The sequence below is a fragment of the Silene latifolia genome, chromosome 8 (assembly GCF_048544455.1).
Source record: "Silene latifolia isolate original U9 population chromosome 8, ASM4854445v1, whole genome shotgun sequence".
In the NCBI taxonomy this organism is placed as follows: domain Eukaryota; kingdom Viridiplantae; phylum Streptophyta; class Magnoliopsida; order Caryophyllales; family Caryophyllaceae; genus Silene; species Silene latifolia.
Window position 1 is genome coordinate 10,105,865 of NC_133533.1, and position 16,232 is coordinate 10,122,096.

The window sequence follows — 16,232 nt, forward strand, 5'->3', positions numbered from 1 at the left end:
TAATGAAGTTCTCTTATTATATGCCCCGTTGAATCTCCACCTGTAACATTATTTTCATCTTGTCATACTTATTGCTGGCATTATGAGTGCATACCTCATCCTTTTTCACACTGTCAATCACAAACATTTCTTTCCGACAAGCTCTGTTTCCAGTCCAACTGTCATCGATGGCATTGACAAAATATTGCGACTTGGCTGCATGCCGTGTCAGCCATTGCAAGGCAGTCCCAATGTGTCTATCAAATTCCAGAAATTGATTGTTTTATGTGGGCAGAAATCATTTTGTTGACTTCTATTTTCCATTAATTATGTGCATTGCTTGAGTGATGATTCTGGCTACGCTCTTGTTTATATTGATGCTCCATTATATTTCTGATTTCAGGTTTGCTTGTAATGAAGTTGAAGATTGCCAGATATCCATGGGTGCCCTCAAGATAAGCAGTTATAGACAGTCTTGTGAGGATATGAGTAACACTATATGTTTATCCACGTTGCCCAGTGAGCAGAATAAATCGTTAGATGGGTGTTTTGTTCTGAACTGTGTCGGTCAGAAAAGTCAGCACATTATACGTCACATGTTTACTGTACAATTGAGGAACTTCGAATTTCACTGCTACCCTAAAATCATGGGGTTGTTGATTAGGTTTTCTGAAAAATTGATGGATTTTAAGGGTGATGGTGCAGATGACAAGCCTTTCAGCCAAATGGAGTTGAAACCTACAGATGTTCCTACTTTCACTTTCGAGAGGTTTGGGTTGTCGAACTTCTCTAAGAATGAATTAACTGAGTGGGCCGCACTCCCTTTGGATCAGTTCCCGTTTGTAAGAATACATAACTCTGGCCAGCTCCGTAGTGTCGAGAGTGCCATCATTGTCCCTGACTCGAGAAATTTTGGCATAAATGATAAGAATTGTGTGGCTCCAACCAGTGATAAGGTTCTGAAATCACCTTTACAACGCTCAAAGGGTAATCTGAGTTTTTGGGAAATAGATTTAAACATTGCTAACGTTGACTTACATTTTCATGATTCTTCATGTACTGTCGGTATCATGAATCTTCCAGTTGGTAAAGCTTCTGTTCTCGGTCATGGAGACTCTTTTGATGTATTGTGCTCTATGAAGGAGCTGACCCTCTTCTCTGCTCAGTGGACTTATAACTTACGGGAGTTTCTTTGGGGTCCTTCACAACCCAGTCAATCTCCTGTTTTAAATATACGTGTAAGGAAAGGACTTGCTTACCTATTGAATTCTGATTTAGAGATAAGCTTTGGTGTTCACCATGTCTGCTGTGTTCTACCACCAGATTACTTGGCATTGCTAATTGGGTACTTTTCTTCGCCTGATTGGAGTTTAGGAAACAGTATCCATACTTCTAATACAAATGGTGGCCGTGTTGATTCTAATAAGCTTGAATCTGTTATCTACAAGTTTGAAATTTTGGATTCTGTCATTATGTCGCCGGTCATATGCAATGATAATCAGTTCTTGAAGCTTGATCTTCAACAGCTTTATGGCAGTTTTATAGTCAGTGATACATTAGATGAGGCATTAGCAGGAATACTATCTGATTTTTCAGTTACAGAGGATAAAGTAGCTAACAATGCTGATTCTTTGAATATATTTGGGCGTGATATGTGTCTGTCATTATTGATTTTGAAGGATTGTGCCTCTACTACTTCGAGTTTTGATCAAGAAACAGGGTATGAAAGTCATAGATTAATTCAATCCAACAGTTTTGATCTGTGGCTTAGATTTCAAGATGAAAGCCAGTCATCTCCATTAGGCTGTGCATCTCCATTGTGTTTGATGATAAAGGTTGCGAGTTGTGAACTTACTGCTGAAGGTTGAAATCCTTCTGAATTTTGTTTACGGTGGCTAGTTATTGATAACGAACTTGTACATAATATGACCTATAACTTATCGTCAGTCTACTACGTCTTAACAAAAAGATAGATTCTTTACTTGATATGTGTTGATTTTGAAGGTGATGAGGTCAATTCTGTGAGAATCTGTTAGTTTCTACTCCTAGGGTACAATACTTAGGGTCTCTTCTCCATACCATACTATTACCAGCTTATTTCAGCTAAACTTTTAGTTTATAACTTCTCTGCACTTGAGGTGTATAGATAACTTTCTGAAAGAAAAAAAAAACTTGCTGAAATTTCTGAATATTTCCAGAAAAAAAAGTCAGTTGATTTGAACAAACCCTTGTAAGTTATCTTTTGCGCTTTATACTTTATTGGTATTGACGTTTTTATTTGTCACTTTTCTCAGATAACTACTATCTGCCTGGGTTTGAAGCAGTATCTGAGGTAGTTGATGAATATTCTTTGGTTGAAATGAAATCAAGATGCTTTACTGGCGATACTCCTGTATTCCTTCAGTTGGTGAAGTCTCTGTCAGCCAAAACTGATACAATCCCTAATGAATCAAGCAGTGGAATTACTGAAATTAGATGTTTTGTCAATCATATGTCTATTAGATTAATCTGCTTAGAAGGAGCCTCAAGTTCTCAGGCCTTGGCTGCAATAGTTAATACGGGTTTCGAACTGTCAGCTACTATGGAAAACGATGTGAATTTAAGGTTGAGTACCCAGTTCCTTTCCATAATGCTCTCTTCGTCGGTTAAATCGACTTGCTTAGCCAAGTTCTTGTCTGAAAATTCATCATCTTCGGTCCTTGACATTTATCTTTCCATAACTCAGCGGAATAAAATTGAGCTTCTCATTGCTGTTCCATCCTTGGAGATATGGTTTCATATGTTGGATTGGGTCATCTTTGTAGATCATATAAATTCTTTTATTCTACAATTCCCTAGAGATTCACCTTTTGAAGTTCCCAGTTCAACTATTGATCCATTTGATATATCAGCTCAGAAGCATGGACTGCCTATAGCAATGCCTTCGAAGTCAGATAAGACGGGGCCAAATGATATGGCTATAATTGTCACATCCAAAAATATCAATGTATTATGTCATATACCTATATGGATTAGTGAAGAGGCAGTCCCTCAATTTGAGAACTGCAATGGTCGAGGTGGCTTGGATACAGAAGATGTTAATTGTGTTGGTGGAGGGAAGGACAGCAAGTTTGTAACAATTTCTTTGCATAGTCGAAGCAGTAAACTGTATTTTCGTGGCAATAATCTGGATGTTAAAATTAGTTTTGAAAAAGCTACTGGATTAGTAGGGATATGTGAAAGTGGTGTTGTACAGTCATGGCCTTTCTTTCACATACATCAGCTGGCTGCAGAAATTCGACTTTGTGACCTTGGGAAAGTTGGCATGGGCGTCAATGTTGATATCAGCTGTCAAGCATTTGATGTCAAGTTATCACACCAGGTTTTTTACTTTTGTAACGGCATTCAGTTTTCAGCTGCTGAACCGGGCACTTCTGAAGTCTCATTTGGAAATGTGGACTTGAAGATACATATAGATAAGCTCTCCCTGTTGCTGACGGATGGAAGGGTATGATTCCTCGTCTTTTTGCCACGTACTTAATAATCTCTCCGCCAAGAGCAAAAACAACTTTACACCTAAGTACAAAGACCACAATAGCAAAGCTCTAGTGCCTGATCTCCATCTTGGTCCCACCTCTTTTAATTTTACATTTGAAAAAAAAAAATTGCTTTTGCTTTTCCACTTGGTATGGTCCTTTTTATTTGGAGAGCTTGTTCTCCAAGTGCCCTTGGGGGAGAGGATATAGAGAGGTGTTCTCCATCTTAGTCCATGTTGATGACATGGAGAGCATAAGAGAGCGAGCTATTGTGGGCAAAAGACACAATTTGATTATGAAGAACCCAATGCAGGTACTTGGCTTGGAACACAGACTTTGAGCAGTGTTGCTGAATAGTAAATTCATCCAAAAATAGCCACTTAGCTTCCCATTCCTGATCATATGCATAAATCATTTTAAGCAGTATTGAACTTTTCATTCTGATTTCCGCTTTATTTATGTTACCTTGATTATTGCTTCATGCTTCATGCAGTGGAGCTTCAATGGGCCTTTGATAGAGCTACTCATGAAAAATTTATGCATTGAAACTAGTCTCACTGAGAACTCTATAAGGTTTGTCTCTGACGGAGACCTCCTTATCAACTACAATAACATCCTTAAGGTGCGTGAGTTCACCGTCATAGCAACTGTGTTGCGGGCATTAGTAACATTTTGGTTTATGATTGTAATTTTTTTATTTCTTTTTGGATTAACAGGTCTTCTGGGAGCCCTTTATAGAACCTTGGACCTTTAGGGTTCATGTCATCAGACAGTGGGACAAGAGTGCTCTGTTTGACTCTGGCATTGTCACAGATGTGCAGCTTGAATCGATCACAGAATTGAATGTGAACATAACAAAATCATTTTGTGAGGTATTTATGTTTCTTTTAATTGCAGTTACGGTGGATCGTAATGTATTAATCGGGAGTTGTTTTAGGTATAGATAGATATAGATGCATGCATAGTTCCTGAATGCTTAGTTATCTACGTATAGGTTATTTCAAGATCCCTCAATATGATCAAGGAAGCTAGAGGGCTCATGCAAATAAATGAGGTTCCTAGATGCCAAAGATTTCAGAACTATCAGTTTGTTGAAAGTTTCTGCGCGAGAAGATTTGCATCGTATGTCATTTACAATAAAACCTCGTTGCCTTTCCTATTCCAAGTCTATCAAGGACTTGGGAATGCCGAAACTATTGATACATCATCAGCAGCATATGAGAATACCATTCCACCTGGATCGTCTCTTCCAATTTACATTGATGGAACGCCAGAGGAGCAATCATTATATTCTAGACCTTCTTCAGAAAGTTTTACCAAAAAACTATCGAACAAGGCAGAGCATTATTTCATGACCATTCAATTTGAAGGAACATATGATAAATCAGAACCAGTCTCCATGGATCTTGTTGGTCTCACTTACTTTGAGGTGAATTTTTCAAGAGATAACAAAGGGTCGTGCTCAGATACCGGGCTTCTTGTACCTGTAGTCTTCGATGTATCTTTGCAGCAATACAGCAAGCTTATACAACTGTATTCAACTGTGAGTAAAAGAACTATGTTATTTTGTTCAAGTGTATGCAATGACTGTTTAGTCATACTTCTCATTGTAACAGGTGATATTCCACAATTCAACATCAACTCCTTTGGAGCTACGAGTCGACATTCCTTTTAGCATGTCTTCAAAGGTATGTGGAACTATGAACTAATATAACTGGTTCAGATGCGCAGATTCTGTGTAACTTTGTCTGCTACTCCTCCTATCATGAATAAACTTTCTGTGCATTTTTTTGGAGCGCCCGTCAAAAAACTTTATACTTTAATGCTTACCTTTTTCTTTTATACGTTATTTTTGGTCATTAGGGTTTGTGATCCCGTACTTTCAGCAACTTAGATTTTTATCCACATATTTTCATTTTCCTCGAACTCTGCACGAAAAAGGAAGTTTATTGGACGGAGGTTGTACTTGTTTCTGTTGATTATAAAGTTTCGATGCAATTTCTTATTTTTGTTAAAAATTAGATTGTAGATCTGATTTTACCCGGCAAGGAGTTTCCTCTGCCTCTACATCTGGCTGAAGCAGGTCACGTGAGCTGGCGTCCTCGTGGTAACAATTATTTATGGAGTGAAGTACATAACCTTTCGAAGATCCTCTCATCTGAAAGCCGGAGTGGGTTTTTAAGATCACTTGTTTGTTATCCGTCAAATCCAAAGGACAGTTATGTCTTTCGCTGTTGTTTGTCCGTTCAGGATACAATCTTGCCTTTATCTGGTAGACTGAAACGGAGATGGTCCCATATAAATGATGCGTTAACACAAACAGTCGAAGCTGGTCGTCAGCTATGTAATAACAAGTTGAAAACCAGGTTCATTCATCACGTCGCACTGACGACACCATTTACCGTGAAAAACTATCTTCCAGAAGCAGTGTCTGTGGCTATAGAAGGTGGCGGAGTAACTCACAATGCATCCCTCACTGAGGTTACTAAGAGTTCCATATCGATTTTCCATTTGTTAGTCTCTTATGAGTCCTAACTTAATGTATGCTTCTTCTCGCAGGAAGAGGTTTCCTTTTTCCATATTGATTCTTATCATGATTTATCCGTGACATTTTGTATGGCTGGATTTAGACCACAAACTGTCAAGTTTCCTCGTGCGGAAGCATTCACATCAACAGCTAAGCCTTGCGGAACTGTTTTGTCACTCACTGAAACAATAACCTTTAGTTCTGATTCACCAGATGGTAATATTTTTATCTTGGTAGTTGTATGCATGTCTTGTTTCCTCAAGTTGTGCATGCATTTTTTAAATTTAGATGGGGCCGAGGACTCACTATTCGTCGGCTTTTGGTCTACGATGGATTGATGGAATAAAGCAAAATAACTCACTAAACTATCAGTGGTTCTTGTATAATAAAATAACCGAGGCCCGAGTGTCTGCAGATTCCGGTGCGATTATGGGTTATTTGAAAACAACGTACTTTTTGTTCTTAACGCAGGGCGTACATATGACCCCCTTACCCTGTTACTCGTATGAGGCGGCGAGGTAATTTTGTTGCTGTTTTAGTCTGTCTAACAATATCCCTCTGCATAATTTGGTAGGCCCCGTATATGTTACTGTGGAGAAGACTATGGATTCGTCGTCTGGTGCTCGAGAGCTCTGTATTTTCGTTCCTTTTTTGTTATACAACTGCACAGGTTTTGTGCTTACTATCTCAAGATCAGACCATGAGCTAAAAGGAAACTATCGCATTCTTCCGACCTGCTATAGTTCAACTGAGGATGTGGTTATTTTAAATCAAAAAGATGGCCTTCATCTCATAACAATGGAGGAGAAATCAAATTCAAAAGCCGTAAATTTTGGCAGTGAAAGTTACTTGTGTAAAAATCATATTATCTCTTCAAAGAAAATTGGCAGCCCCCCTGTAGGGATATTTATAACACAATCATCACTTTCACAGAGCGGTTCTACAGGTTGTCATCAATCTGTAAACCAGGTGGATATGGCTAAGCAAGAAAGCAGGCAAGACTCTAATCATCAATCAGATTTTGAGGTCTCTAATATTTTCAGAAGCAAGAGTGGAAAAGTTAAGCCCTTTATGTATTCTCCTGATCCAAATGCGGCTGCTAGTGAGGTCATGGTTCGTGTGAGCAGGTGTCATACTGAATATTCTTCAGATAATATGTCCAGTTCTGCATGGTCAAGCCCATTTTTTCTCATCTCTCCGAGTGGGTCAAATGCTCTATTGGTCCCACATCCATCTAATAACAATTCTGCTGCCGTCTTATCTGTGACATCACATCTTCTAGGTGATCCGCTCACAGGACGAACAAGAGCAGTAACTTTCCAGCCAAGGCGAGATTTGTTTTCAACTTTTAACTATGATTATTTACTTCATTACAAGCCAATTGAATGTGAAGAATATGGCATACTTATGGTGCCTACCAGTATACGCCATCTGAACCTAAAATTAGCTCACTAAATTGTTTGCGCTTCTGCCCATGTGGAGTAGCATTCGTCACTAAATATTTCTTTTATGATAAAGAAAAAAGATTGAGCTCGCTAAATTGTTAGCACTTTTGGTTGAGTTTATCAATTTCGTTTGCTATTTCTGGGTTGAGCTTAATTGACGATGTTTCATTGATAAATAAGTTGATTAGATCTTACCAAACAAAACTCTTTCGACGGCCCTCTAAACTTACTCTATTGCTGTGTTTTGGAGGCTAACTTGTTTCTTGCTAAACAAGACTAATCTTCTAATATACTGTGTCCTGAGCCTTTAATGCGTTCAGGTTGCATGTATATGACTGCTTGCATACGTAGCAAAAGATAGTGACCTGGAAATGGAATCTCTCCTGTACTGATTATATTTTTTTCATTTGCCTTTACTTAACTTCTGGCAGATATGTGATTAGCAATGCATGCAGCAAAGCTCTGTGTTATAAGCAAAAGGGTACAGATCTTTTGTACCGTCTGGGTGCCGGACAACATTCTCATCTTCATTGGATTGATACAACAAGGTAAATTACCACTACTTTTGCGAACTATAAATACAGCTAATATTGAGTGGTAAAAATTTACCAGGTTTGAACGACCATAAAAATAGTATGGAGTAAAACGCAAAGTTTAGCTGTGTTTGGTCTGAAGACTTGTCAAACTTTCTCCAGGGAATTACTTATCGCCGTCCGTTTTGATGAACCTGGATGGCAGTGGTCTGGTAGTTTCCTTCCTGATCATGTTGGCGATACACAAGTAAAAATGCGGAATTATGTGTCTGGTACGTTGAATATGATACGGGTTGAAGTGCAGAATGCCGATGTCATTCAGGATGAAAAGATAATCGGGGACACTGAGAGGAAATCCGGAACAATTTTCATCCTTCTATCAGATGATGACACAGGATTTGTTCCATACAGAATTGATAACTTCTCTAAAGAGGTTAGGATTACTTAATGCTGTCCTTTGCTGTTTGCTTCAATTTAACCGGCGATAAGCATACTATTATACAGCTTTCGTTCTATAAAAGGAAAATAAAATATTAGTATGTACTGCTTTCTGTTGTCAAAGTGGGACATCTGAGTTATCTTCTTGTGTGTTTGTCATGCCTACAATCCTCCATCATTATCTCTACTGTAGGAGATTGTTCTTACCTATTTGTTTCTTTTGTTGTTAACCTATAATTTTTATTGCGGGAACGTTACCTGTTCTTCTCTAATGGTTTTGGAGACAATTTTTTTTATTCTTTTTTCTTTACTGGAATTGATTTTTGAGAATTTTTTTCAAAGTTGAATCTTTCCTTTTGTGTGTGTGCGCGCGCACGCTCTGGGATTGCTTTGTTTTGATACTATGGGGAAACGTTTGTAATGGCTCCCTGTGCTTACCGTTTGACCTTTAGCTCTATCTGTCCTGCGAATATGTCACATTTTTTTAGTTGGTTATTGTGATATATAGGACATGGTATCCAATACAGTGTCCTTCCACCATACCTGGGGCGGGTGCTTTTACTCTCTTTTTATACATGAGCGTAGTACTTTTACACAATATACTTGTTTTTGATGATGTAGTCTTTGGCATGCTCTTGCTGTACATTGCTCTTGTTTTACACTTATATTCTACTGATGTACGAATGTATGATTGTATTCTATGAATTTGCTTAGACATTAATGTGTCAAATTATATAATGGAAAATAACATATATAATATGTTGTTTTCCGCCTGTAGACGTTGCGAATTTATCAGCAGAAGTGTGAAACTCTTGAAACTATAGTCCACCCTTACACTTCTTGCTCGTATGCTTGGGATGAGCCTTTCTACCCACATCGGCTAGTTGTTGAGGTGTGTAACTTTTTTCTTCACATTCTTTTATATTGTCCATGCTACCTATTCTACACATGTATCACTACTTGTGAATTTATATGAAGTGAAAGACTCATTATTCTTTGACATTAAGATATTGATGGAAGATATCAAAATAGCTTGCTAAAAAAATTGGGTTTCTTATATGAAGTACCTCTCTATGTTATGGGTAAGGATGTGGGCTTTCAAACCCCTTACTTTGCCATAGGCTGGGAACCCAGCCTTTGAGGCAGAGGACTAATGTTGATGATGTATGTATTACTGCTCACATACGTGTATGTTGCCTAAGGTTCCGGGTGAGCGCATCATAGGATCATATACTCTTGATGATACAAAAGAATATGCTCCTGTTCGCTTGTCATCGTCTTCTATGTCATTCGAGGTACTTTCTACGGCTCAACTGTCTGCGCATCAATATTAATGATCCTACCTCATAAGGAAGTTTATTCAAATCTTAACAGCTGGAGACTGGAGTATTTTCACCTGCTTAGAACTTCTGTTTTCTCAATTTATGAAATTCCTTTTTTTTTTTTTTTGTTGGAGCAGAAACACGAAAGGACATTACTTCCATCAGTCCACGCAGAGGGAGCCATGAAGGTTACATCTGAGTATGTAGTTGAATAATGTGTCCTGCACCCATTTCCTGGTCTTCATGGTAGGACATTTACTTATTGCAGGTGCTCAGCATAATTGACTCAAGCTGTCATTCTTTGGGAGAGGTGAAAAATTCAAGCTCTATTTTATTTGGGAGGAAAATGGAAGCTAGAGAAGGGAACTACAATATCTTCAAATACAAGGATAAAATATCCATCAGGTTATCTTGTGTTGGGATCTCCATAATGGACTCATCTCCCCAGGAGTTGCTGTACCTTTCTGCGCAGGGTATAAAAATTGATTGTCTGCAAGATATGGAGCAACAAAGATTTTCCTTTCAAATCTCATGCTTACAGATTGATAATCAACTGTGTGGTACGCCATACCCGGTTGTCTTATCATTTGATGATGACTATAAAAGCAGTCTTGTGAGCCACGTGAAAATTAAGGAAGGAGGAACAAAGAATGAAAACTTCTTGTCTCAAGCTTCTGGGAGCTCTTCTGACCCTGTAATTTGTTTGGAGGCTTCGAAATGGAGGGACAAGGATATGATGTTAATTTCATTTGAATATATCAGCTTAAGGTGTGTGAAGTAGCTCTTAATTTGGTGTGGGTTTTTCGGCAACTCACCTATCAAATGCGTCCTTGATTTTAGTTGCTTTCAAATCAGTTAAGTTTTGGTGTCACATTTTTTGTTGCACTTGTAGATAACTGCAGAGAACTCGCTGAATTCCTAGAATTATTCTAAAATGAAGTAAATTAAAAAAGGAGATCAACTAATGTTTCATAACTAAAATATGTTGGTAACATGTATCAGGCTGCAACACATGTTAGTCTTAGAGATGATTGCTTTCAGACATTTGTCCAGAAAATGTACTTGTTGCATACTTGCATGGATGTATCTTTAGATTTCATTTGAGTAAGTTCTTGATGTGGATTTGCTTTTTAAGGAGATTTGAATCGTGGTATACGCTAGTAGTAAATGGTGAATGAGCTGTGAAGTATTTCCTTAAACTGTCCCTGTTGTGTAGGCTCCTGCCAAGCACTCTAGAATTGTTTTCGTGCGCTTTTTCTTACATGTGCGCTAATTTCCCAACATGTTTCGGAACATTCACATGCATGCAGGTTTAAAGATTCACTACTAGCAATTGATTTGGAGATGCTTTTAAAATTAGTTGACTTTTACAAGTCAAATCCTTTGTTGAACCCGGAGATAGCAACTTCAGTATGCAAGATGGATGATTTGCAGAGGCCAAGTGCAGTTGACAAGTCTCCTGCACATTCTGATTTTGTCCGAGCCAATGGATCCTCCAAGCTAGATTATTCTCCTTCTGATCAAACCACTAGGAGTACATCATTGCCGGAGATAATTCCAGTTGGTGCACCTTGGCAGAAAATTTTCCTACTGGCTAGAAGACAAAAGAAGATATACATGGAAGCATTGTATGTGTCTTCTTTTAAGGTGACATTGAGGTAATGTACAAAGTTAGTGAATCACCCTGTTTGTATTCAGCTTATAGATGCTTTCTATTTTCTATGTTTGCTTTCTAATATTATATTGGTTGCCGTGCAGCTTTTCTAGCAGTCCATTGATACTCAAACATGGGGGTTTATCATCTTCAGATTCTTTTATCAATGTAAGTGTCAAGGTATTGTAAGCAAATGTATTGTGTGGGGGTATATGGGGTCGTCTTGTTCTCTAATCCCTTGTTGTCCTTTCGCCTTGGGGTATTTTATTATGTTATTAATAAATCGTTCAAATGCCATTGAACTCCTGAGACCCTGTTCTAATGAATAGGTTATGAGAACATCTTATCTTCTTGAGGCCCTGTTCTAAAGAATGCTGCTTTATAATGTATATTATATCTACTTGTTCTCTTCTATTTGTAGAGGCGTATTATGGCTTTTGCTGATGTTGAGGGGGCACAGATCTGCCTCAAGGAATTGACCATTACACATCATATGGCTAGCTGGGAATCCGTTGAAGAGATCCTATCCAAGCATTATACCAGACGGTTTCTTCATGAATTGTACAAGGTACAGAATCATGTGCACCAAATATGGGGTTTTGATTTGAACAGATAAGGAGTATTTTGTGTATGTTTTGTTATATTTTTGTTACTTGTTCTCTGAAAAATGTTTAATGAAGTTCATACAAAGCACGTCATTGGGGTATGTGGTATGTTCTACACACTGGTAGAAAATTGACATTTTCAGGACATTCTTTATTTTGTTTTGTATCAAGGAAAGGAGTGTGTTGGAGGGAGGATGAAGAAAGGTGGTGGTGGGAGCTAATATTCCCAACTAGGGCTAGCTTGGATTGGGGATAATTGGTATAACAACATTCCCCCAGTGAGGCAGTGACTCAAGGACTTCCCGAATTGGATGTACGCAACCTTACTTGGGAGTGAGGGGTAATTTTACTGGTTAATTTGAAGGAGCATAAAAGGTAGTCGTGGTGGTCGGCAGATGAAGGAGATGAAGGGAGGGCAGTTGTTAATCCATAAACGGGTTAACTGTTGCTCCTCCTCTCTCCACCACCACCACCACCTTCTCCTCTTCCTCCACTATTAGGGTGTGTTTGGATGGAAGGATTTGGAGGGAAAGGAAAGGGAGGGAGAGTAGGGGATTTAAAATCCCTTGTTTGAATAGCAAATAAGGGTGGGAGGGTAATGGAGGGGGAGGGATTTGGAGGGATCTGTTTTCCCTCCTCCAAGGCAAATCAAAATCTTTGGACAATAGGAAAGATTTGGAGGGAAATTGTATCCAAATACCCATACCCTTATTCCACCTCCTTTTCCCTTCCCTCCTTCCCCCTCCCCTCCCCTCCCCTCCCTTCCCCTCCAATTTGTGTATCCAAACAAGGCCTTATGTTTTTTCTCCATTCCCTCTCTAACCTTGATATTCTATCAAAGCTTTGTTTACAATGTACTATTCTTTTTGTATTGTTCTGCTCACTGCTGAAGGAAACGTTGCCTGGATAAGTGCTTGTCTAGCAACTACGTGTACATTACAATCATATTGCATATAATAATATATTCACAATGAAAGCTGGCAGCGTGACAGTTGATAGTGCATGATTCAGGTGTTTGGTTCTGCTGGTGTAATTGGAAATCCAATAGGCTTTGCTAGAAGCATTGGGCTAGGCTTCAAAGACTTTCTCTCAGTTCCAGCAAAAGGAGTTCTGCAGGTGTAGTAGAAAGGAGACTGTTTAATTCCCATTTGGGTTCAGTTGATATGAGGTCATCTTACATGTCAGACCAACCTATCAACCATATAAATAAATGATTTCATATACTTCGTATAAATTAGTTGGGTTGGTCTCACATATGAGACTGTTTCATACAAGACACATTGTGTGTGACTTGTGGCAACACTTCATACGGTACGACACTCCAACGCATGCAGCCTAGTCAGAGTAACATGCGGGGAAATTTATGGTGTTTTTCTAATCTGAGTGTGTTACTTTCTGGCAGAGTCCCTCGGGATTATTCACTGGAATGGCTAAAGGAACTAGTAGTCTGCTTAGCAACACAATGTATGCTATAAGTGACACGGCTACACAATTCAGCAAAGCTGCGCATAAGGTATAGTATTATTCTAAAACATTTGCAGGATATTTGAAGGTTTGTGATGGTGGTTCAGTAATTAGCAGCTGTGATACTTGTAGGGAGTTCTTGCTTTTACATTTGATGACCATTCTAGTACAAAGCCGGAAAACCAGAGAGCAGTAGCATATTCTCAGAGTAAAGGTGTAATCAATGAACTGCTTGAGGTATGCTAAAGCCAGCGGGTTTTTTCTTTTCAGTTTTCACGCCTACGTAATTGATATATTCAGCAGAGTCAAGTTTGCAGTTGACTTGTTTGTTTTCTTTCTATAGGGACTAACTGGTCTCCTCCAGTCACCAATTAGAGGTGCAGAGAAACATGGACTTCCTGGGGTTTTGTCAGGTATATCTAGGATTTGTTTGTACTATATCACTCTCCTTAAGACCATTTTATAAAGTAAATGCATTCATCATATTGATGAGAATAAAAGGGGGTGAAGCTTACTAATGTAATAATGTATTTCAATACTTCATCGACTTTAGGGTTGCAACACGGGCAATGCCCTTCAATGCTGGTTCACTGGCATATATTTCCCACCTAATCTGCTTCATGAAAGATAATGTGAATTTTAGGCGAATTATTTTCAATAAAATACCATTCTCTTTTTCTTCTCCGTCAGCTTAAGCAGATGTCTGGTTGGTAAAGTCATTGAGTGATAGTCCTTCCTACGTGGGTCAAAAGTAGACCTGTCAAACGGGTCGGGTGGGTTGGGTCCCGGGTCGGGTCAGAATACGGGTCAGATATGGGTCACGGGTCGGGTTAGGGTCAGAATACGGGTCAAGAAATAATCTCTAACGTCTTTTTTAAACGATTTTTTTAATTAAAAAAATATTTTTTTAAAATGTAAATCATATTTAAAATTAATATTTTAATCATATTCAACGTTTACATTAATTATATTGACATAGTTATTAAAATAAAGTTTTTTTAATAATTATTTTATTATTAAATATTATAAAAGTTATATAAAATTAACTTTTTAGTTGTTTTTGTAATTTTAAGTAATAAAAAAAATATTTTTTTAACTAATTTTTCAAATATAATATATAAATATTAATATTTTAATAAAATTTTTGATTTACCTTTGACCCAACGGGTCGACCCGTTCGGGTCGGGTCTCGACCCTAAAATAATGGGTCATTTTGGGTTCGAGTCAAACGGGTCGCGGGTCGAAAAAACCGGGTTTGTAACCCTAAAAAATGGGTCGGGTCGGGTTTTCGGGTTGGGCCGGATTTTGACAGGTCTAGTTAAAAGCCTTCCGCATAAAAAACTCTCATTGTGCACGCCTTGACTCCCTTTCCACAAAAAATAACACTTATTAAGAGGATAGCTAAACTTTGCTACCTTCCAAATGCAGGAATTGATTTTAAATCATAATGTGATATTAACGTTTTCTTCCGTCAATTGCAGGGTTTGCCTTGGGTGTTACTGGACTAGTGGCTAAACCTGCTGCGAGTGTTCTTGAAGCCACGGGAAAGACTGCCCAAAGCATAAGAAATCGGAGTAGAGTTCATAAAATGAGAACCCGAAATTTACGAGTTCGCCTTCCAAGGTCTCTTAGCTCAGAATTACCCCTCAGACCTTATTCTTGGGAGGAAGCAATCGGAACAGCTGTATTATCCGAGGTTGAAGATGGTTCTAAATACGGAGATGAGGTCCTGGTAATGTGCAAATCACTCAAGGATGCTGGGAAGTTTGTCATCCTCACAGAGAAGCTCATCATGATAGTTGAATGTTCAAGTCTAATAGATTTAGGGCAGCCCGACTTTCGAGGCATTGTTGCTGAGCCCGAATGGATAGTGGGTGTTGAAATTGCCTTGGAGAGCGTGATACATGCTGATGTCGACGACAGTATTGTGCACATTGTCGGAAGCAGCTCGGAGATTCCTCTTGGTCAAAGTCAACATCACTCGAGAAGAAGTGGAGTTAGGACGAAGCGATGGCGTGAAACTCCTACAACACTCCCGCTCTTTCAGACAAGCTTGGAGTTGCTTACGGTGGAAGAAGCGGATTACTTTTTGAAAGTTTTGTTATCTACAATCGAGATGGGAAAGGAGATAGGTTGGGGAAATGTGCACCTTCTTCACCAAAGTAAATTAAAATAGATAAAGCAATAGTTTTTCATGGCTATGTAAATTTGTAAATGTGCCCTTTTGTAAAGATTGATCATTTATAATATAGTTGGATTCTGTGGTATGTGCAAAGCTATCTATTCTTTTTGCCCAGTGAAGAGAGTTTCTTACCCCACTCGTTTTATTTTTTGGTGACGAGTGAACCCACAACCGCTACTTTCGGTGTGCACGGGCTAAACCCTTGGATATACGCGATAGTCTGCAAACCGCGTATACCAACTAAGTCGGATACGGTTCGAGTCGGGTCTACTTCAGTTCAGTTGAGTTTCAGGTCATAATTTTCTTAAGATGAAGGTAGAAAAATTAGCTTAAATGTACCTTATACTCTTCAATTTTAATTTAACAATTCATAATATTATTAATAAATAGAAAATCAATGAAAAGAAAAACTAAATATGAGTTTATTTATGAGAAATTAGATATTTCTCATCCAGGTCAATCTGTTTTATCGGTTCAGATATATTCAGGATCGGGTATCATTCAGTTATTATTAAGTTTGATCCAGTTTCGATTCGATTCAGATTGAGTCGAATTTCAGGTTTATTTA

At 38.5% G+C, this 16,232-nt stretch overlaps 1 protein-coding gene across 3 annotated transcripts in view; it reads left to right on the forward strand.

The window, feature by feature from the left end:
- The window catches only part of LOC141596345 (intermembrane lipid transfer protein VPS13-like), a 42,813-nt gene extending 27,064 nt beyond the window's left edge, over positions 1-15,749 (forward strand). For all 3 annotated transcript variants that reach the window (XM_074416471.1, XM_074416472.1, XM_074416473.1), the window contains 23 exons: positions 383-1,842; positions 2,274-3,466; positions 3,988-4,116; positions 4,211-4,366; positions 4,489-5,037; positions 5,111-5,182; positions 5,517-5,975; positions 6,054-6,237; positions 6,596-7,349; positions 7,898-8,014; positions 8,162-8,432; positions 9,216-9,329; positions 9,640-9,732; positions 9,897-9,947; positions 10,028-10,527; positions 11,070-11,417; positions 11,518-11,581; positions 11,835-11,981; positions 13,030-13,134; positions 13,421-13,531; positions 13,615-13,719; positions 13,826-13,895; positions 14,964-15,749. In XM_074416471.1, coding sequence (XP_074272572.1) covers positions 383-1,842; positions 2,274-3,466; positions 3,988-4,116; positions 4,211-4,366; positions 4,489-5,037; positions 5,111-5,182; positions 5,517-5,975; positions 6,054-6,237; positions 6,596-7,349; positions 7,898-8,014; positions 8,162-8,432; positions 9,216-9,329; positions 9,640-9,732; positions 9,897-9,947; positions 10,028-10,527; positions 11,070-11,417; positions 11,518-11,581; positions 11,835-11,981; positions 13,030-13,134; positions 13,421-13,531; positions 13,615-13,719; positions 13,826-13,895; positions 14,964-15,658 — 7,747 coding nt within the window. In that variant the 3' untranslated portion in view covers positions 15,659-15,749. The remainder of the gene's footprint in view (positions 1-382; positions 1,843-2,273; positions 3,467-3,987; positions 4,117-4,210; positions 4,367-4,488; positions 5,038-5,110; positions 5,183-5,516; positions 5,976-6,053; positions 6,238-6,595; positions 7,350-7,897; positions 8,015-8,161; positions 8,433-9,215; positions 9,330-9,639; positions 9,733-9,896; positions 9,948-10,027; positions 10,528-11,069; positions 11,418-11,517; positions 11,582-11,834; positions 11,982-13,029; positions 13,135-13,420; positions 13,532-13,614; positions 13,720-13,825; positions 13,896-14,963) is intronic.
- The last annotated feature ends 483 nt before the right edge of the window (positions 15,750-16,232 follow it).